The sequence below is a fragment of the Haliotis rufescens genome, unplaced genomic scaffold (genome assembly GCF_023055435.1).
Source record: "Haliotis rufescens isolate VD_foot unplaced genomic scaffold, xgHalRufe1.0.p SCAF_4, whole genome shotgun sequence".
NCBI lineage: Eukaryota > Metazoa > Mollusca > Gastropoda > Lepetellida > Haliotidae > Haliotis > Haliotis rufescens.
In genome coordinates, this window is record NW_025964112.1 from 6,038,888 (window position 1) to 6,061,944 (window position 23,057).

General features: G+C 39.7%; 1 protein-coding gene across 1 annotated transcript; it reads right to left on the bottom strand.

Moving 5' to 3' along the window:
- Positions 1 to 654: 654 nt before the first annotated feature.
- Positions 655 to 23,057, bottom strand: LOC124143023 (cytochrome P450 3A24-like). The gene is made up of 14 exons (XM_046511805.2): positions 22,722 to 23,057; positions 17,871 to 17,967; positions 16,416 to 16,465; positions 16,041 to 16,137; positions 13,932 to 14,048; positions 12,084 to 12,172; positions 10,210 to 10,361; positions 9,562 to 9,698; positions 8,535 to 8,616; positions 6,315 to 6,472; positions 3,354 to 3,442; positions 2,051 to 2,188; positions 1,339 to 1,495; positions 655 to 876 (listed from the first exon to the last, which is right to left on the bottom strand). Exons 1-14 carry the CDS (start codon positions 22,790 to 22,792, stop codon positions 799 to 801), a joined length of 1,512 nt encoding a protein of 503 aa, XP_046367761.1. The 5' UTR covers positions 22,793 to 23,057; the 3' UTR covers positions 655 to 798.

Genomic DNA, 23,057 nt, shown 5'->3' on the forward strand with positions numbered 1-23,057 from the left:
CTACTGTATTATCTATCAACTCATCATCAATGGAGTTGACACAGTCATCTACAAATTTATCAATTTACAAAATCTGCACCTTCTCGGCTACCTTGAAACACTGACTCCAAATGTTTAATCCAGTGATTAACATATATATGTTTCAAAGGGGCACAAGTCCTTTTTGAGACTAAAGACCAAAATATCTTATTATTACTTATTCCTAAAGAAGACACAAGTTTTCCTTCCCAAACTGATCGATAATGCTGTGATTTAGTTACACAAATTTCTTTATAGTATTTCCATGCCGATGAATATAGCTGTCTATTTACTTTACGCACCACTTGTGTGCATCGGTATGTCATAATGAAGTGAATGGGAATACATCATTGGTCACTTTCGGGACCTTTATGGAGTTGGAATTAAATAAGAGAGGTTAATGTTACTATTTAATCTATACAACTGGAAAAAAATAAGCACTACGCCTTTCTTATATCCCGAACTTCAATATCTTTTGGAATTTGTTCGTGAACAATATCTTTTAGACCACAATCAGTTCATTATTTTGCTCCCTGGAAGTATTGCTATCGGGATTGATTGATGACATGAACTGTTTCAGTATTTTCTCACGGCAGACCCCTGAACTAAACCAATAATATTTTCTCTTGGTGACTAAACTCTGCATCCGTAACACAATCCAGGTATAAGCACAATGATTACATAAATGTATACAGGTGGCTTCAGGACCACCGAACACACATACACCTGTGCGTTGCAGTCTTCTACAGATTTCATCTTCAATCGCACATGTCTTTTCACTCAACGGAATTTCACTTTCAACTGAATCGGCTTCTTCGGCACAAACACATCCAAGATCTTGAACTCCGTCAGCACATCCTATAAAAGAGAAATTACAAATCATAACACTATTTACGTCAATTTAAGAAACGTATTGAATTCTATAATGAGTAGATGATCACAGTTATTTTGCGTCGAAGTGCTTGTTTCATCAAGTTTGGTTACATCCGGGTGATGAGGCCCAGTAGTCCAAGGATCTGCATGTCGTTGTGAAGAGTTGCGTCCCTTAGGCGTGCCAGAAACCAGTAATCGTTTCGAGGTTTGTCAGCACCATACCCGTGGGTTTAAAGTGGTAAAGATCTATGGCCGCCATCGTTTCTAACTTTCCTCCCTCATCAAGCTAAGCCCTGCTACAACTGAAATACTGTCGTGTAAGATAAAACCTTGTATTGCAGAACAGTACAGTTTTTTCCTATATTAACGGTTCTAGTTAAAGTCCTCCAGTAACGGTTTGGTGATTATACCATGCAAGTGTTATGAGCTCATCACTTGTAATCCTACCGGGGTATCAGCCAGTCGAACAAAGTGGAGTTTCTTGAGCAGGTGAGCCAGTGCGACCTTGATCTCCACCAGGGCAAGCCTCATTCCCACACAATGACGTGGACCATGGCCGAATGGCAAATAATACATCGGGTTGATTTCCGATTTCTTCTCCCATCTGTAAATATACGTAAATCATATACTTTATGATGTTTTTGGTGTTTTTTTGCCGTTTGAATTCCGATGAACAATGATACATTTCAGTGAACAATGCAAAACGAATAAAAAATGAATAATTGAAACATGTCATCTGGAGAGGATTATATAATGACCGGGTCACCTGGCGTTTTCATTGGATAAATGAACAGGCAATTATCTTCGGTTTGATTACATAACTGATGTTACATCATGTACACACCTGAATGGGCAATATGATTGTTAACCCATTGATAATATCGTCATCTAGCGAGATGTGTCTTACAGTCGTAGAATCGTATTGACGGTTACTTTGATTAACTTATTGCCTCGCGATCGAAGGGAAGTTTGTTTTGACGAGTAGTGCATGTTTTGAATGCACTTTGCATTACTTTGAAAATCGTGAACACTAACAACTGCTACCATGGTCATACCAACCAACTTTTAACAAAATATAAACGAAGATATATACATGCAATATGTAGATATTATATGCTGCTTATACGTTCCTGCAGAGCTAACAAAGACGTAACCGGACCTTTCAGGTTTGAACTTCAAGGGTTCTGGGTAAATGTCAGGGTTCCTGTGCAGTTTGACAACGGGGATGTCGATGTAGACACCCTTAGGGAACGTCCATCCTTTGATCGTTGTTGTTTCAGACACGTAGCGAGTTATACTGCAAACAATATAAACAGTGATAGTGATAGTCCCGGAGAGCAAGGTTTGAGATGGAATACTGAGCATAGTAAAGGCGAGAATGGTTTGGGATCAAGTACTGAGCATAGTAAAGGCGAGCATGGTTTGGGATCGAGTACTGAGCACAGTAAAGGCTAGCATGGTTTGATATCGAGTTCTGAGCATAGTATAGGCGAGCATGGTTTGAGATCGAGTACTGAACATAGTAAAGGCGAGCATGGTTTGAGATGGGGCACTGAACATAGTAAAGGCGAGCATGGTTTAAGATGGGGCACTGAACATAGTAAAGGCGAGCATGGTTTGGGATGGGGCACTGAACATAGTAAAGGCGAGCATGGTTTGGGATGGGGCACTGAACATAGTAAAGGCGAGCATGGTTTAAGATGGAGCACTGAGCATAGTAAAGGCGAGCATGGTTTGAGATGGGGCACTGAACATAGTAAAGGCGAGCATGGTTTGAGATGGGGCACTGAACAAATTAAAGGCGAGCATGGTTTGAGATGGGGCACTGAACATAGGAAAGGCGAGCATGGTTTGGAATGGGGCACTGAACATAGTAAAGGCGAGCATGGTTTGGGATGGGGCAGTGAACATAGTAAAGGCGAGCATGGTTTGGGATGGGACACTGAGCATAGTAAAGGCGAGTATGGTTTGAGATGGGGCACTGAACATAGTAAAGGCGAGCATGGTTTGAGATGGGGCACTGAACATAGTAAAGGCGAACATAGTTTGAGATGGGGCACTGAACATAGTAAAGGCGAGCATGGTTTGGGATGGGGCAGTGAACATAGTAAAGGCGAACATTGTTTGGGATGGGGCACTGAACATAGTAAAGGCGAGCATGGTTTGGGATGGGACACTGAGCATAGTTAAGGCGAGCATTGTTTGGGATGGAACATTGAGCATAGTAAAGGCGAGCATGGTTTGAGATGGGACACTGAGCATAGTAAAGGCGAGCTTTGTTTGGGATGGAACACTGAGCATAGTAAAGGCGAGCATGGTTTTGGATGGGGCACTGAACATAGTAAAAGCGAGCATGTAAAACTACTATTAACGTTTTTCACTCAGGATGGATCGAGCTTTCCCGAATGAAACTGTGTTTTACGTTGAAGCAAATTCGAACGGAAAAGCAGAGAATAACCTACTCCGGTACAATTGGGTACAGTCTCAGCGTCTCTGTGACCACGAGATCCATGTACACCAATTCATGGATGCTGTCATAGTCCGGGTCTTTCTAAAAATTAAAGAGTAAGCATTGAAATATCCATATATGCTCAGCTATTGTACCATGACCTTTCTACATAACCAGAACCACGGTTGTATCAAACCATCTGTAACTAATGGCTATATCAAACTGTTACAGTTCATTACATTCTTAATTCATCATAAGTAAATGACATTTTAGGAACGGCTGTATGAAAGTCCATCATCAATTCTAACGCCTTCACGTGTTCCTTTGAGTTCAACCATTACGTTTGTAGCCATATGACTATTGAACATGTGTTTAGTTAATGATCAGTTAATAAACCCAAGGTCATTAAAATATTGATACAGCTCAATCTAATGCCATATGAAATTATAGAGGTTTGGTGCCACGTTAATGGATACATTTGATACAATCGTGTCAAGTCCTTTACCTTTCTATGTTCCCCTCTGGGAAATACCCAATATATGCGGTATGCGAAAGTCGCTGATACTATGCCCAGTGACATTCGTGGGTTCGATTCCCTGATTTGGTAATGTGTGGTACGAACAGAATATTGGTGATGTTAAGTGTTTCTTGCAGCTATTTAGACAACGTTTGTTGGATTGCAACAAACAGAGTATACAGATGAAAATTTATGAGTCTCGTAAATTAAGGTATTATTCAAACGTCAAGATATTATTGGATATGGAATATTATGTTACAGCTTTCAGAAATAGAGACCATAGACGTATGATGTGCCTGTTGCGATTAAGTGAATTGCCTATACGGAGTAATCTGGGCAGAAGAGAGGATATTGATTCTTCACAACGCTTTTGTCGGCTATGTAACAATGGTTTGTATTGAGGACGAAGTCCATTTTGTGTTTGTCTGCCCGTTTTACGCAACAATAAGACAAAAGTATATTCCTGTAAGATTCTATAACAATCCATGTATTAAGACTTTTAGTAATCTCTTAAATAGCAAAAATGACTGTATACTCAGAAATTTAGCTAAGTATGTGAAGGAAGCCCTATTATTACGTACCAAGTCCTAATATTATACCCTTAAGATTGTTTGCAATGTAAATTGTCTCAATTGTATATTACTATATATAACTGAAATGTACATGGGCCTATGGCCTCCCATACATGAATAAACACACGTTATTCGCCCTGATGATGTTTCCAGGTTTGTCAGCGCCATAGCCGTGCTCTTGGGTGTCACCAATGTGGTAAATGTCTAAGACCTGCATTATATAAGGTTTTCCTCAGACATTAAGCTGACACGCCGTGGCATAGCTGCAATATTCACTCGCAGATAAACAGTGTCCCGTCACTGAACTGTCTATTGTTGACAATGGGGTTAGTTGTTCTTACAAATTCTAGGTCATACATATTGATCACTTAAATGAAATAAGAATAACAAAACTACTTTAATTGTTACTGTTTATGATAAGTACCGACTCTTTAGGGTCGAGTATTGTGGTAGGTTTTGACATATGAGATGAGTTTCTAATACTGGCCGGATCAGCTGCAGCTAAAAATTTGAATATGAATGCCTTTAATTTTACTAAACTAAGACACCCTTCGTGTCACAAATACAAACGGAACAAAACCTTTACTAAGAACCGACCTCCACTATGGACCGATACAAGAATTAGACTGAAGGTGCTGACTCTCAATAAAGAAATACGGTAATTTGCTTTGATGATCAGATAAGAGGATTTCCTTTTATGCGCTTCGTTATTTCTATCTAGCGACAAAACCCTCTCCATATCTAATGATACCAGGTGTTTGCGAAAAGGTGAGCGTATCCTGTCCCACGGGTGGCACCCGTCACAAACACATGCAAATGCAAGTCAATTGCTCAACGGAAAAAAACACGGGAACACGTGGTACAAGTCAAAATAGGGAATTGCATAGGACATTTTTGTCACTGATGCGTCAAATTTGGACATATCCTCCACATGTCTACCATAAAAGTTTTTGAAAGCTTTACTGAGGCCTTGAATGTTGTAACCTTGATCATACAACTCCCGAGCAAGCGTCGTATGACGCTCTTTGAAATCTTGGTAGAGAGAGCATGCTCGATTATATCTCAAATGTTGTGAAATGTAAACACCAAGGGCTGGAGCTGCAGGAATATTGCTCGACATGAAGGTAAAGTTGACTATTGGAAAGTTGATGTCATCCCTCTTGTCATACAGTTTAGTGGAGAGTGTTTTGTCACTCTGAATCTCTATGCATATATCTAAATATGAAAGAGATGAGGCGGTCCCACTGCTCTACTTTATGTCCAGTACAGGTGGGTAAAGCAGTGGAAGTGAATTGGCTATTTGATTGTTATTGAATGATATCAGATCATCGATATACCTGAAGCTCAAGTTAAACTTCTTGATCAAATTACTTTGTTTTGACTTTGCCAATCCAAACAAAAATTCCATGTCATATGCATAAAGAAACAGATCCACGAGAAGGTGAGCGCAATTGGTTTCCATGGGGATGCATACTTCCTGCCTAATGCCCATCCCCCAATTTTAGGTAGATGTTTTCAGTGAGGAAGTCCCTCATTTCACAAAGTGTTTTCTCAGTAAACATGAGATGGCATTTGCTTTCATTTTTCACAAATTGTCCGAAATGTCTGAATACAGATACGTAACTATATCTGTGTACACCACATTTTGTAACAAAAGACCAGTGGATCAATTATCATGTGGGATAGTGGTGTACAAAGTTGAAAAATCTGTTTTAACAGATATAACTGATACATGCACTCCCTTCTTTCCGTAACTGTAATGGTATAATACCAAATTTAAAAAAAACTTTAACATACCAAAACAATCTTAAAAGGTTAATTATGCGTCATGTAAAAAGTTACCTGATGATAACATAAAGGCAAAATGATGACATAATACACATACATCCCCAAGGACTGAATCTATCTCTTCAGACAGCTTCTGCTGAATGTCGGGGTGAGTTGCCAGAACGTGTGCAAGGTACTGGAGGGTGTTCGCGGTAGTCCCATATCCGGCCAGAAAGAAGACGAATGCTTGGCCAACAACTTCATCGATTGACATTCCTTGAAAAGGTTTAAGAAAGAAAAGAAAAAAGTTGGGAAATATATTCTAAATACCATTCTGAACAGATACATCGTAAAGCTATTTAAAACATGCAGTTGCAGTTCTGCTGCAGATTAACAATAAGCCAACGTATTTATTTCAAATACGAGGAGCGCATTCAATCCATGGACCGAATCTATGTAAACAGGTAGATGTATGTCAGCGTTGTACAACAGAACCTCTTTAAAATGTAAAAATTGTTTTTGTTTTAGTTGCTTATTATCTTGGTCATATGTCATACGGTAATATCAAGCGACACATATGCCACTGGCTACCTAGAATATCGAGGCTAAACAATACATCCCAGCAAAGATATCGGTAAATGAAAGCAACAAAAAATATTTCCATAATCCGTTGCAAACACATGCAAAGTAAAGTCAATTGTTCAGCTGAAACATATGGAACATTCACGGGAACATATGGTACAAATCAAAACAGGGAATTGCATCGGACACATTCTGAAATAATAGGCTATTTATATTGCGCATACTTCCACACCACCCAGGGCCATGTGCAAAGCGTTATTCTTGTCACTGATATGTCAAAATTCGAATTGTCCTGCGCATACCTACCATGAAATATTTAGAAATATTTCCTAAGGCCTTGAATGGTGCAACCCTGCTCAAAACAACGTTTGAGCAAGATGTCATATGACGCTTTTTGAGAAAGAGTATACTCGATTGTACCTCAAATGTTGACATCAAAGGCTGGAATTGCTAGAATATTACTCAACATATAGGGAAAGTTGACTGTTTGAAGTTCATCCCTCTCGTCTTTTGTCACTCTGAATCTTTATGCATAGATATGAATATAAAATAGTTGAGGCGGTTTCAGTGGCCAGTTTTACTTCTAGTTCAGGTGGGTAAATCAATTGAAGGGAATTGGCTATTTGTCGGTTATTGAACGACATCAGATTGTCGTTAAACTCCCTGGCCACATGCCATTGTTTTGACTTTACCAATCCGAGGAGAATTTCCGATTCATATGTATAAAGAAACCGAATCAACAAGAAGAGGAGCACGATTTGTGTCCGTGGGGATGCCTACGTCTTGCCTTAAATGTCTTACCCCCAAATTTCGCATATATGTTATCGATGGGGAGTGAGGGAGTTGGGTTTAACGCCGCTTTGAACAGTATTCGTGTCATATCACGAAAAGGCCGCAATGCAACGATATAATATGGTTACCACACTAAGTGACAAAATTCCCCATGGACCAAGGAACGACGTTGTTCTTTGAGTTTGTCATGTGGGATAGAGGTGTACAAAGTCGAAACATCAAATGTTACGACATAAGTATTTTTTGGTTCTTTATTGAGATTGCAAACATTTAATCAAATCCTTCTAAAAAACTTTCTGTGAATAAAACGAAAGTCCTTATTGATTGCATTAAGGGCTATGGTTACTATTTGAGAAATAGATCAAAACGAATAGATATGTCTATACCTCCACACATCCTTCAGTGTGAGTGAGTGAGTTGGGTTTTACGCCGCTTTTAACAGTATTCCAGTTATATCACGGCGTGTCAGTTTAATGTGGGAGGAAAGTCCGAAGTGATGCAGGTCTCAGACGTTTACCACTTCGGTGAAACCCAGGAGCACGGGTATGGTGCTGAAAAACCTAGAAACATAATCGGGGCGAACCGGGATTCGAACCCACAATCATAGGTTTCTGGCGTGCCCAAGGGACGCAACTCTGCACAGCGAATCGCGGCGCCTTAGACGACTGGGCCACCCGTGCCCCCTACCACACACAGAGGTAACCTGGGCAAATCTACATCAGCTGGATTCCATTATGGCGTATATCATTTCTTTGGATTTAACAGTTCATAAGTTGGATGAACCTGGCAGCCGAACCAGCTATCAGGCAACTTACTCACTCCTGTATTGTATATAAACAATTTCTTACACAATGCAATGGACACCTGGTGCATTCATTATGCTGGTGGTTAGTTATATCTATTTACATCTAAATCCTACACATTAACATACTCATATATAAATTCGTCAAGGCCATGTACATACTCTTATGTGATTGGTCACTGTTTCCGTCTTGCGTGACGTCATTCTCAGCGTTCAGCAGCAGCTGGAGGAAGTCTCCCCTCCGCTGCAAGGGATGAGAAAGGAAAGTCAAGAACTGTGTTGCCGATTGTCAGTACAGACGGAGGTCGATTGTCAGTAAGAGACGGAGGACGAGTGACCAATACGTTAGGTGGACATACGGGCAATGTCAGACTACCATGGTACTGCCTCTGACAACAATTTAAGGCGAATCCGAACGTTATTTGCATACGGCGGTATCTTTATCTCCTGATAATATACTAAGATTACTGTGACCAGGGCCCGTTCAACAAAGCGACCTTAGCGCTACAATTGCCGTGTAGTGAAGACGTTTCGTGAAAAATTGTGCACTTTGTGATAAAAGCTTAAAACTAAAATGAATGTAACGACATTCCAAATTTTTTCAGATATGGTGCCACCTAAAAACATCCTATATGGCTGCCAAATGCAATATGGCTGCCATGGAGGAATGAAATTCTGGTATATCTCGTTTGAATATGACCCAATCTATAAATATATAAAGAAAAATGAACACTTTGGAATGTATTTACCCGACACTAAATCTTAAAAGAAAATAACCATAATTTAGTAGACTATTTGTTGTGATTTAGATAATCCTAAAGTGTGAACAAAATGAAAAGAATATGCATTTCTTACTTTTTCGGCATATCTTTAAGACATACAGCATTAATGCCAATTAACTATACCAATATTGTATACTCATTTGGTAAATAACAGAATATTTAAAGAACGAATTTGTATACATGGCTAATGTTTTGGTTAGCTTGTGACAATTAAATGTGATTACATTTGCAAAGTGGTGCACTAGTCAAATGTTTCACAACACAGTCACACCTTGCTCTGCACCCCCTCTCAGACTTACAACTTACAACTTACCACCAGGCTCGGTGATTATGTGTGCCTTACATCCAGGGAGCACCGGCTGAATATTATATACACCTCGGAGAACCGGAAGTTTCATGTCACCTACCTGTCGATCAGCATCCGGTTCTTCCCTCCTTTGTTTTATCATCTCCTTCACACAGTTCTCAAAAAACGTTTTGGCTGACCGCGGTATTGTTGAAAACCCTAGTTTCGTAACTAGTGGTTGCAAACTAGGGAAAAGCACTGAAATTGAGTGAATTTAAAACGTCAACGCCAGAGAATAGCCAGTCTCGATTATCCGTTAAAGGTAAAATAGCGGCGACAATTATATGAATTGATCACTGAAAATCATTGATGACACCAGGTGTTCGCAAAAAGGTAAGCATATCTTGTTTGGGAGTTGGAGTATAGACTCCTAAGAATAATATGTCAGTTTCATCAATGGGTTTCAGGTTTATGTGAGAGGATGGCCATACATGGCGCAGGTCGTAGACATTTATCCTTATAGTAACTGAGGATCATAATCAGGGCGAAGCCAAGATCAGAGGATACTGGTAATTAAGGGAAGCAATTCAGCACATCACCATAGAATACTGATGTAATAACAACTAAAAGACGCGTGGTTCATTTGTACAGTTAGTATACAATACCAGACAAGCTATAATTCTAGTACTTGAATATTCATTGGGATTTTCTTCTTAAATAAATTTAGCAATATACTTATTATCGAAACATTGAATATTGTGAAACTCACGTATGAGGAACAACACGGGGTTTCCGATAATATTTTTATCAAATAATTTCTTGACTTCTGTAATGAAATTGTTCTCAAAGTCATTTTGGGAGTCGGTGTCGATGCCAAAAGCAGTGTTGGCGATGGAGTCCATGGTGAAAGCACCAAAGTAACTGGAACAATAATATACACAAAGACATATGTGGCACTGAGGTGGTTATTATAGTAGCCTTTAGACAAATGGCTGCATGAAACCACTGGACAAGTTCACGAAAGTGGTATTGTAATCATACACGTTGTACTCCAAAAGGTAGAGCATATCACCTGTTTTGGTCCCATTACATTATGTCTCAGAAAAAAGGCAAGATCCAGTGAAGAATGTATGATTGCGTGTAAAACTGAGAACAAGGTTTAACCTCTGTATTATTCAGCTATATGTGGATGTTTTATTCAGTGTGTATAGGCCATCGGCCGATGTACATGTCAGTGCAAATATACATGATAAACTATCAATACGGGCGAACGGACAGCCGGACAATTGTATAATAGGAACAGTGCAAAGAACCTCAAAGTACCAAACAGTTATGGTCTCCATATTTGTCACTTCATTTGGAGCCCTTATGCTGCAGTAGTGTGCTGTGAATTTAACGAACAAAATCAATTATGCTTCAGACTGTTGAAAAAAAATGAAATTGCCTGCCACAAAAACTACATTGTTGCAAAGTGTTTTTCAAAAAACCATTCAGGTTAATATTTTTTAGTAACAAAAATATCTGGTTTTGTAGCTGTAGCTGAAAATTATCTAATCTTGAACTCAAAGGCTTGATGAAAAATCCAAATATTCCAAATAAGGGCATAGTAATTATGTTATAACGTAGATTCCACATACTGGGTGTGTTATGATGATACATGCAGAAATGGCAGAGGAATGGGCAAAATGACATTTTCAATATGGCCGCCATAGCGGCCACGTTTTTAATTGGATTGGTATTTTGTTAGCAACGTCTTAGAGACACCGCTGCTGGAATGATCGATAGTATGTTTCAGCTCCATTGAGATGTCGGTTAAGGACAGAAGGACGGACAACCGCTACGACATGTGGCCTTTGAATACCCCAGGTAGTCCAGTGTTATTGTATTTGAAGTGTCGACTTTCAGTCAGGTCAGCCAATACACGCCTGGTTGTCAGCCATTTGAACATGTCTGATATTTATCATACCAATATTTCACATTTGACATTCCAAGTGGGCCCTGGATATTATCCTACCTCCGTTTGTCGAGCGTAGCGCGATATCAGAAATGACATAATAAATGAGGTCCCCATGCGGTTTTAACCGTCGTTAAACCTTAACATATGTTGAAAATTGTTCAAAATTCCCTGGTTTTTTTCTTCTAAATCCCATTTTTCACGGTAAACGTTTAATTGATAATGTTTACTTCAAAATTCATTTGGTACTTTTACACTTTCTATATAAGACATAAAATATTTTTGCATATAAAAAGTGTGAAATAATAAATAGTTTTTCTTACTCAAGATTTAGACACTTGACACTATGTAGACCATAAAGGCAATTGTAAACAACAGGGCTCACCAGCCCAAAATATAGACTATGGAGCTGCTGAAAACGACCCATTGTGATGCTGTCAGAAAGCCGAACGTCATTTGGCAATGTTAGTTATGTCGCTCCTCCTCCAGGCAACCCGTTTTAAAAGATATACAACCCCATCAGTATGTTCATGTTAACTGGTGGTTAGTTCGATGATTGATAACCTAAATTGGCGATTACCATATAACCTCCCTTTGTGAACGAAGGTCAGATTGTCACTTTTAAATTGGGACAAAAATAGATCTTTCTGTATTAAACGTTCCTTAAGACGCTCGGATTAATGTCTTACTCTTCCACGACTACAATTTCTCCTTTCTCAGCAGCACCAGCAAAGTTCTCCGTTAGTTTTCCAGCACATGTGTTAAGTCCCTCACACATCTGAAACGAAATATATTTCGAACTATTAGTCCAAATCAAAAGTACATGATATGACGCATACGACTCGAACAAATGTACACACAGTCAAATTGTGAGGACGAACTGTTAACACAAGAAGACGTAGCTTCAAATTTACCTGCTACTACACCACAATGGTTCAGACACAGATAGCGCAAACTAAACGATTCCCAACTGATTTAGTTACAGATAAATCATATGAGCTAAGGCTAGTAACGAGGGTTGAATCTTCAGTCATTATATAGAGAATAAGATCAACATGTTTTTTGATAGGGACTCGGTTGGCGATCCTCCCACATCAAGCTGACACTAGTGATATATCTAAAATACTGTTCACAGTTGCGTTAACCAAACTAACCCAATTCTAAAATTACTCAAAATAGCCACGAGCAGGTGTCTCAAAGATGCCTTCCATGTAATTAGTTTTTGGATGGTAAAACCTGAGGTAAATTTTATAATTTTCCACAAATACAGAATACTTACAAATGCTGCAATCATATGTATGTGCTTATTTACAAGGCCTCAAATAACATAACTATAATATGTAAGCTACATTATTTACTACATTAATTGTTTGATCAAATAACTTGGTAAAAGGTGGGGTTAGTAATTTAGGCAAGAAGCAGGCATACCCTTGGGCACCAGTTGTGCTCTCCTTCTTGCGGATCTGTTTCTTTGTGGATAAAAAACCGGATTTTCTGCTCGGATTGGCAAAGTCAAAAAAGGGTAATCTGGCTTAGACGTTTCACCTCAGCTTCAGGCGTATCTGATATCGTTCAATAACCATCAAACAGCCAAATCTCTTCCACCCTACCTACCTGAACTAGAAATGAAGGAGACCAGTGAGACCGTTTCATCTGTTTCATATTTAGATCTATGCATACATATTCAGAGGGACAAAACACTCTCCACAAGACTGTATGACAAGAGGGATGACATCAACTTTCAAATAGTCAATTTTCCCTACATGCTGAGCAATATTCCTACAACTCCAGCCCTTGGTGTCTACATTTCACAACTTTTGAGGTACAGTCGAGCATGCTCTACCTACCAAGATTTCATACTTCTCTAGCTCAGAAGTTGTTTGATCAAGGTTACAACATCAACAGGTTTCATCTTAGACATGTGGAGGACATTTTCAAATTTGACGCATCAGTAAAAAAAGAATGATGTCCGACGCAATTCCCTATTTTGACTTGCAATATATGTTCACGTATTTTTTACAGATGTACAATTGACTTTGCTCTGCATGTGATTGTGGCGGGTGCCCCGGTGGAGCAGAATACGATTACCTGTTAGCGAACACCTGGTATCATCACTATTTGATAGTGATTCATAAACACATGTTCATGATAGTGCCAGAAGTAAGTGTTCGAACACTGATATCTGTTTCCCGCTGCGATAAATATGTCCCTGATCACGCTCTTACTGAGGGGCTTGTTCACCCAACAAAATATGGCACCGTTGCCTGTTGTCTTATTTAAGATGGACGGTGCATTTGATCTCGCCTCAACCATGATAGAATCTTGCATACTTGTGTTGTTTTTAAAACAAAGAAGCAAACAATCAGTTAAAGGGATCAAGTGCCACTCGCCTTGCAAATACCAATTTAGAAATGAGTTATTACTGAAAGCGTTCCTTGAATATCCTAGTCAGTAAGACTTCGACACTTTTGACTGTTCGTGACCTTGTGTCATCAATTAATACCAGAACTGTTGATTCATGTAGTGTTGTGACGTACCCGTCGGAGCTTGACACCGCTGAAGGTAGGGCTTATGATGTTTCGTAGTCTCCTCCATGTTTCCCCCCTCGAATTGAAAAGATTGGTGGAGAAGGGGAAGTCGTCGAGTTCAAAAACCTGAAAGGACATAATAATATAAAATATATATCCTATTTATGGGGTATATGCAGGCAAGGAAATTGGTATGCACGATGTCAGTTGCTACAACTGACACATGAACAACTCATATGACCACTATGTTGATGTATTTCCCCCGATCCTAGAGGGGCACTGGTGGCCAGAAACCTAGAGTCGTGAGTTCGAATCCATGGTGCCCACTGATTATGTTCAAGGACTACACCATTGCTCTTTGGTTTCACCAAAGTGGTACACGTCTAAGAGGGGCATCACCTTAGCCTTCCCTCCCACATCAAGCCGGCACGCCTTGATGGAACTAAAACATGACTCAAATTAGTACTTTACTATGAAAGTGTACATCAACATATAACATATGTTACATTTCACCAATTTCCAAAGGGCATTGTTTGGTCGTAACTGAAACATTGTTCAAAGAAGCGTTAAACCATGCTAACTTATTCATTCTTCCCCGATGATTTCATCAAATTAGAAAAAAAAAGAAATTTACAACTCGCATAGCACTCATTTAAACTCGAATTCAACGATGGAATATGCAAGTCCACAAGCTTACGTATTTCTTTCTTATGGGATAGATAATCTATTTTGGTGTGGAAGAAAAAGAACAAGAGACCAAAATGGGTGCACAGTCAGTATCTTGTGTGGCCTCCATCGGCCCTGGCACAGGCATGGATACGTTTGGGCATAGAGCCAGAGAGACGAGTGGTAAATGCCATAGAAATGTTCCTCCACACTTGCTGCAAGGCCGAGGTCATCCAACAAATGTTCAATGGGGTTCAAATCTGGTGAATAGGCCGGCCAGTCCATCACACTGATTCCAGCTTGTTGCGTGAAGGCCTGTGTCACTCCTGATGCACGGGGACGTGCATTAGGATGTTGGGGTTAGGCTGACGTCGCAACAATGGAACGACTTCATGCCTTAGAATTTCGTCTAAAAAGCGCTGTGCTGTGAGATTACCATCAATTACATGAAATGTCACTCCTGAAACATGCGTTTATTGCTCCCCAAACCATGACACTGCCACCAATCTCACTGTATGACACATGCATTGGTGCAACGTTCACGACGTCGTGGATACACACGTTTTGTAACATCCACAAGTTAAATGCAATATCGTGACTCTTCAGAAAACACAATTCTACTGAAGAAGAGCTGTGTTTGTCGTCCATACTGTTGGGCAAATTAACGTCGGGCTTGACTGTGTCGGGGCTGCAACACTAGACCACGGTAAGGACGTCATCAGCGTATCCCAGCTTGTCTCAGACGTAGAATGATTGTAATTGAGTGAATTTGTTCCCATGTCTACTGACTGTGCCGTTCTGAACCGATCTCGGAGCTGTGCCAATCGAATCTGTCGGTCTTGTATGGCTGTTGTAACCAGAAGTTGTCCAGGTCGAGGTCGCTCCGCAACACTTCTTGTTGCTTGTTGCGACTAAAGGGACGGCTTAGGGTTGACTGGTTGACGTGGAGCCATCTGGCAACGGCTGTCTGCAAAGTTCCTGTCTCGAGCAGCCAAAGAGAAAGTTCTCTTTCTTGTCAACTCAGACACTTCATCGTTCCAAATCATTGCTGTCATCTTGATGCCCATGTCATTTATGCACTCGACTCCTTGGATTGCAGTGTATTTGCACTTTGAGGAACAGTTTGCTCTGGCAATTTTGATGAGGGATGATGTGTTCGTGATCTTGTCCGCTTCCAGAAACACCAAACGGGATTTGAACTCAGATAACGGGCCCGGCCTGATTTTGCTTTTCAGATGCTCATTAACATTTGTTACATGTCGAAAAAAATATCCTGAACAAAACTTGTGTTTATAGTGTGTCAGTATATATGGAGCGATGCTATTATGTAATTGCTAAATATAGCTGCTAAATATACCGACAAAATTATTATTTGTCACGACACATGGTCTCTATCTAAAGAGACTTCTTCAATTTGCTTTTGAAATTTGGCACCGAATGTCAGCCACTTACCAGTCTGTCAGTGAAGTTCTTAAAGTCTTTTATCAGAACCTCCTTAATGATGTCGACGTCAAACACATTCACTATGGGAATACCCCCCAGCCACGTTCTGAAAGAATCATCAGTATCATTTCACCTGACCTACTATCTACAAATGCATTCGTTTCTCGAATCGAAATCATCGTATCATATGAAATAACCATCACAATGATTAAAGCGTTTTAAGCATTTTATAGGTAATATAGGTATCATGAAAGAATTAGTATTAATTATCTTATCTTTACATTTTATGTACCATTCCTTTTCACTCAATGTCAAATCACACAGGAACTGTAGATTAATATACAGTATATGAATTTCATTTATGATTAACAATTGATACAATACCCAAATACGTCTCCATACTGCTTGCCCATCTTGTTGTTAAGATCTATACCCTGAATATAAAATAACAATTGCAATGAGCAAGAACGTATATGCATATAAAAAATAGAAATGTTAATTTAACATTAATTGACAAATGCTGTAAAACTGATAACCAATAGTTTGCCATCAACGCTAATTCGCCACTCTACTGAACGGGTAAGTGCAGTAAATGCTTGTGAATAATGTACACCCACTAAGGACCGTCTAATCGAAAAGTTCCAATATCAAAGGATATAATTTTAACAGTCTGGTTCATTCTCTGATCATAGGGAGGTTAAATCGAGATATGCTACACTGATCAAAATGCAGGTATATTATGTACACTGAAGTAAAATTCAGTATGAAGAGCCCACACATATTTTGCTTTTTGGTGATCTGTTTGCAACGCCGTTGAGTTAAGCGATAAATTTCGAAAATGTCATATGGAAATTTAAGCAGCAAAACCATTTCAATAATTGTAGGAAATCCTTACTGAACGCAGACTCCAGTGTTCCGACTATATCATATACATACATATGTTTATGAATCACTATCAAACAGTAAAATGTTGCTCGACATAAAGGGAAAGTTTACTATTGGAAACTTGAGGTCATCCCTTTCGTCATACAGACTTGTGGATAGTCTTCTGTCACTCTGAATTTGTAAGCACAAACCTAAGTATGACATAGATGAGGCTGGCTCACTGGTCTCTTGTATTTCTAGTTATGGTTGTAATCAGTCGCAGCTTATAGGCTATTCAACCAATATTGAACGATATCAGATCATTGATACGCTTGAAGTCTAAGATAAACTTCTTGGCCAATTCCTTTTTCGGGGATTTTGCCAATCCGAGCAGAAGTTCTGATTCATATGCACAATATAACAGTAGGCGCTCATGGGGATGCCTGTGTCTTACCTAATACCTAATAAATACCTTATGTGTGGATAAAGAAAGTCCTTCCTTGATTGGATTAAGGATTATGGTTAATCTTTAAGACAAGGATTTGGTGGTACCTTTGCTGGACCTTGCAACATATGTCTCTTTGTACTGAGTTTATGGACCTTTGGAACCAAGTACAATAGAACACGGGTTTTGAATTGAGAGTGCTGATCATAATAAGACCCTTTGACGCTCCTCAATGGAGGATGGACGCTCTTTGGGTTATTAATTGGCTTTGAAGTATAAGCGGGGTGGTTGTAATTGTGTGTTTTCGTACCTCTTGATAAAATGTTGCCCATTCCTGTAGGCAGATGAATTACAGCTGTCTCAAAACAAATGTTTACATTGGAGGTCCGATGAATGGACGACACGTTGATGACCTACTTAACAGCCCTACTTCTACATATAAAATGTCACACAGTTCACACATTTATAACAACGAAGAGACCTGGTCTTGATATTGTCGCCAGACCGAAGAGCAATGTCTTATTACCTACATCTCTTATAACGTGCCGAAAATCTCCGAGGTAGACATCGGGTTCTGGGCCTGGAATACCAGCGTCTTTCATCAAGCGGAACCGCCATTTACCATATCTGGAGAAAACAAGAAGGATCAGTATCAGCGCAGGGGATCAGCGGGTTTGGTATCAGCGAAAATGTGATCAGTAGGGTATGGAATCAATACCAGACGTTTGGATCAGCTACCCAGCGACTTGCAGGTGGTCGACAGCGTTCCACCGCACAGCGGGAAGACAGGTTTCTCCTCATTGCAGCAAGACGTCATCACTTCGTGACTGCCATCACTCTCAGAAATGACCTGTGGAACGCCGTTTGCATTAACGTTTCTACTCCCACTGACCCGACATCACATGCGGGCACGTTTGGATTGGGCTAAAGGTCACGACAATTAGGCATACGAGGACTGGGCTCCAGTACCTTTCACTGATGATTCAAAATACTGCCTGGACTTCACATATCGTCGTGCCCGAATTTGGCGTAGACAAGGAGAAAGATTTCAGGATCCCAAATTAGCCGAACATGACTGCTATGGAGGGTGTTCAATCATGATTTGTGGTGGTATCAGTAGAGCTCTATGTCCAATAGCGGGGCACGATGACAGGTGTGCGCTAAAGGGATACCACTCTGGATGTGTACGTGAGACCTATGCTGGTGAAACCGGACCGGATTTCATCCTCATTGCCGAAAACGCAATATCTCCTCGTGCCACGATCGTTGATGCCTACTTAAAGCAGGAGACCATTGTCGAGACCACGACGCCCTATACTTCCCGCAACCCGGCAATGATCTCACTGAAGAGTGGAACAGTCATCCCTAGGCAACCATCCTAACACTTATTGAGAGCAGGAGCCGAAGGTGACAGGCTGTGATCGCTTCACGTGAAGCATATATTCGCTACTGGGGTGTTTATCGGACAATCAATTTGTTTTCGTGAATTGTTGACGTTTCAGAATGGTCAGATACTCTCATGTTGACAGGTGATCTGACTAATTATTGGCACATGTTGTTTGTTGGCATTGTGTGGCACATGACTTTTGTTCATTAAACATATCTTCACATAATATTGTCTTTGGCTATTTCAAGATATTAAAGTGGTGATCCTTAGCAAACTTTTAGTAGTATTGTACAATATTGCATATTACTGTTTTCTTTAATTCTTTTCATAATTAATCAGTGAGTGAATGAGTGAAGTTTTACAATATTCCATCACAATGTGAGACAACAGCAATGGGTCTCACACACCGTATTCATCGAACCCAGGCCTTCGGCGTGACGAGCGAACACTTACCCACAAAGCTACCCCGCCGTCCACATAATAATATAGACATCACATATGCAATCATCTTTGTTCACATAGAGTTATTTGGTGACAGTTGCAAGACTTGCAATCTAAACAACAAACAAACAGGTCAATGTACACATTTGTCTGGTACCATTTACATATGAGTAGCTACCAGTAGACTTGACACAGTATTTCAAGCCACCAATGTGTACCTGGCCTTGAATACTTGACCACTGGCCTCTACACTACAATAGAAGCGACAAAAGACGTCTCAAACACATGCTAAAGCTAATCAATTCTTCACCTGAAAAAGCCGTATGACGCCCAAGTTACACAAACCCAAGAACAACCTTAAATACACGTCAATATAACAATTCCTCTAGTGTACACTACAACCGGCCAAAACTTGAATGCATGACACTATATCTTGGCCTTGGGTGTACATTGCAAATAGCTCAGCCTTGAAGACATGGCACTACACCTCGGCCTCAGTTGAACACTACAACCAGCCTAGCCTTGAATACAGGACACAATAATCCGGCCTCAGTTGTACACTACAACCAGCCTAGCCTTGAATAAAGGACACAATAACCCGGCCTCAGTTATACACTACAATCAGCTCAGCCTTGAATACAGGACACTGTAACCCGGCCTCAGTTGAACACTACAACCAGCCTAGCCTTGAATACATGACAATATAACTCGGCCTCAGTCGTACACCACAATCAGCTCAGCTTTGAATACAGGACACTATAACCCGGCCTCAGTTATACACTACAATCAGCTCAGCCTTGAATCTATCCTATAATCTACCTTTATCTATCAGGACAACCATGTCAAGATTTAGATGTGGTAATTATGGACTTGCAATAGAAACGGGACGTTATAATAATATTGAATACTTAATACTATTGTGCCCTTTTTGTCTCAAGGAAGGCATTTCATCTACTGAAGATGAACATCATGTATTACTTGTGTGTAAACGGTATGATACCTTAAGAAGTATGTACATTGTTAGGCACTTTAGCTCAGCCACATTACAGGCGTTTATAAGTATTATGTCATCAGATAATTATAATGTTATTCATGATACTTGTCAGTATTTACATAATGTTTATAAACACAGAATTGCATTCTTAAAGAAAGAGTGATATTTATAGTTAATTTTAACATAATGATCAATGTTAAACAACTGTTGTCAACATTTGAAACATGTACCACACTTTCTTGCATAAGTATTCTGTCATCATATAATTATGTTATTCATGTACAGTTCACTCAAACATACTATTTATAATGTTAAACAACTGTTGGTATTATTTGAAACATGTACCACACTTTCTTGCAAAAATATTAAGTCATCAGATAACTATAATGTTATTATTGATATTTGTCAGTATTTACATAAAGTTAATAAAAACAGAACTGTACTCTTAAAGGATGAGTGATATTTATAGTTCATTCAAACATAATATTTATAATGTTAAACAACTGTTGGCAATATTTGAAACATGTACCACATTTTCTTGCAAAAGTATTAGGTCATCAGATAATTATGTTATTCATGATACTTGTCAGTATTTACATAAAGTTTATAAGCACAGAACTGCACTTTTAAAGGATGTGTGATATTTATAGTTCATTCTAACACACTATTTATAATGTTAAACAGCATGTACCACACTTTCTTGCAAAAGTATTAGGTCATCAGATAATTATGTTATTCATGATACTTGTCAGTATTTACATAAAGTTTATAAACACGGAACTGCACTCTTAAATGATGAGTGATACTTATAGTTCAATGAAACATAATGTCTAAATGTTAAACAACTGTTGGCAACATTTGAAACATGTACCCGCTTTCTTGCATATGATTGTACATCTGCCTTTATATTAGCGTAAGCGCAGTACATGTTAATAAAATCAAGCATGTATTATGGGCCTTTGGCCTTTATACTGTAATAAAGAATCTGAATCTGAATACAGGACACTATGATCCGACCTTAGTTATACACTACAACCAGCTAAGCTTTGAATACAGGACACTATAACCCGACCTCAGTTATTAACTACAACCAGCTCAGCCTTGAATACAGGACACTATAACCCGACCTCAGTTATACACTACAATCAGTTCAGCCTTGAATACATGACACTATAACCCGGCCTCAGTTGTACACTACAATCATCTCAGCCTTGAATACATGACACTATAACCCGACCTCAGTTATTAACTACAACCAGCTCAGCCTTGAATACAGGACACTATAACCCGACCTCAGTTATACACTACAATCAGTTCAGCCTTGAATACAGGACACTATAACCCGGCCTCAGTTGTACACTACAATCAGCTCAGCCTTGAATACATGACACTATAACCCGACCTCAGTTATACACTACAACCAGCTCAGCCTTGAATACAGGACACTATAACCCGACCTCAGTTATACACTACAATCAGTTCAGCCTTGAATACAGGACACTATAACCCGGCCTCAGTTGTACACTACAACCAGCTAAGCTTTGAATACAGGACACTATAACCCGACCTCAGTTATTAACTACAACCAGCTCAGCCTTGAATACAGGACACTATAACCCGACCTCAGTTATACACTACAATCAGTTCAGCCTTGAATACATGACACTATAACCCGGCCTCAGTTGTACACTACAATCATCTCAGCCTTGAATACATGACACTATAACCCGACCTCAGTTATTAACTACAACCAGCTCAGCCTTGAATACAGGACACTATAACCCGACCTCAGTTATACACTACAATCAGTTCAGCCTTGAATACAGGACACTATAACCCGGCCTCAGTTGTACACTACAATCAGCTCAGCCTTGAATACATGACACTATAACCCGACCTCAGTTATACACTACAACCAGCCCCGCCTTGAATACATGACACTAAAACTTGGCCTCAGTTGAACACTACAATCAGCTCAGCCTTGAAAACAGGACACTATAACCCGGCCTCAATTGTACACTACAAAAAAATATAAAATCAAGCATGTATTATGGGCCTTTGGCCTTTATACTGTAATAAAGAATCTGAATCTGAATACAGGACTCTATAATCCGACCTCAGTTATACACTACAATCAGCTTAGCCTTGAAAACATGACACTTTAACTTGACCTCGAGTGTACACTTTTTAAACAGCCCAGCCTTGAATACATGACACTATAACTCGGCCTCGAGTGTACACTTTTTTATTCAGCCCAGCCTTGAATACATGCTGCATTCACCAAAGCCGATGATACTAAAACTAAGAGAACAAGATTATTTTTTTTACCGAGAAGTCTATAAATTTTCTAGGACATATTGAAATAAAGCAAAATAATAAACTTTTCATAATCAACAAAAAATATTTATCAAACGACTGTGCGATATCGTAATCAACAACTAAATCCAGGCACAGCATTGCAGGCTACACTTGACCTTATTCTTGACGAAGACGATACCGCCGAAAAAGCTACATGTGTATATCTTGGACGTATCAGTGTTGCATGACGAGGCGACTTACATGTAGACCAAGGCCAGGAATCCTGCGAGTAGAGTCAGGGTCAGTGATAGGTCAACACCCAGAAGCTCCATTGTGGTGAATGTGTGGTTGTCTACTGTCCTCACGGCTAAGTAAATCCGAAGTGCGACGGACCTTCCGCTGACTGTGGCTGTGAACCCGTCCTGGCTCTGTCGACTGACCTTTAAGGGGTCGTCTCAAAACTTTAACTATGTATGTTATGAAAACACAGTGTAAAGCCTTTGTAAAAGTTAATGTGAGGTGAGATAGATCAGTCCAGACTGAGAATGGCTTCACTAACAAAGTCACCTTGTATGCGGTGAGTGTGTGGTGGCTGGC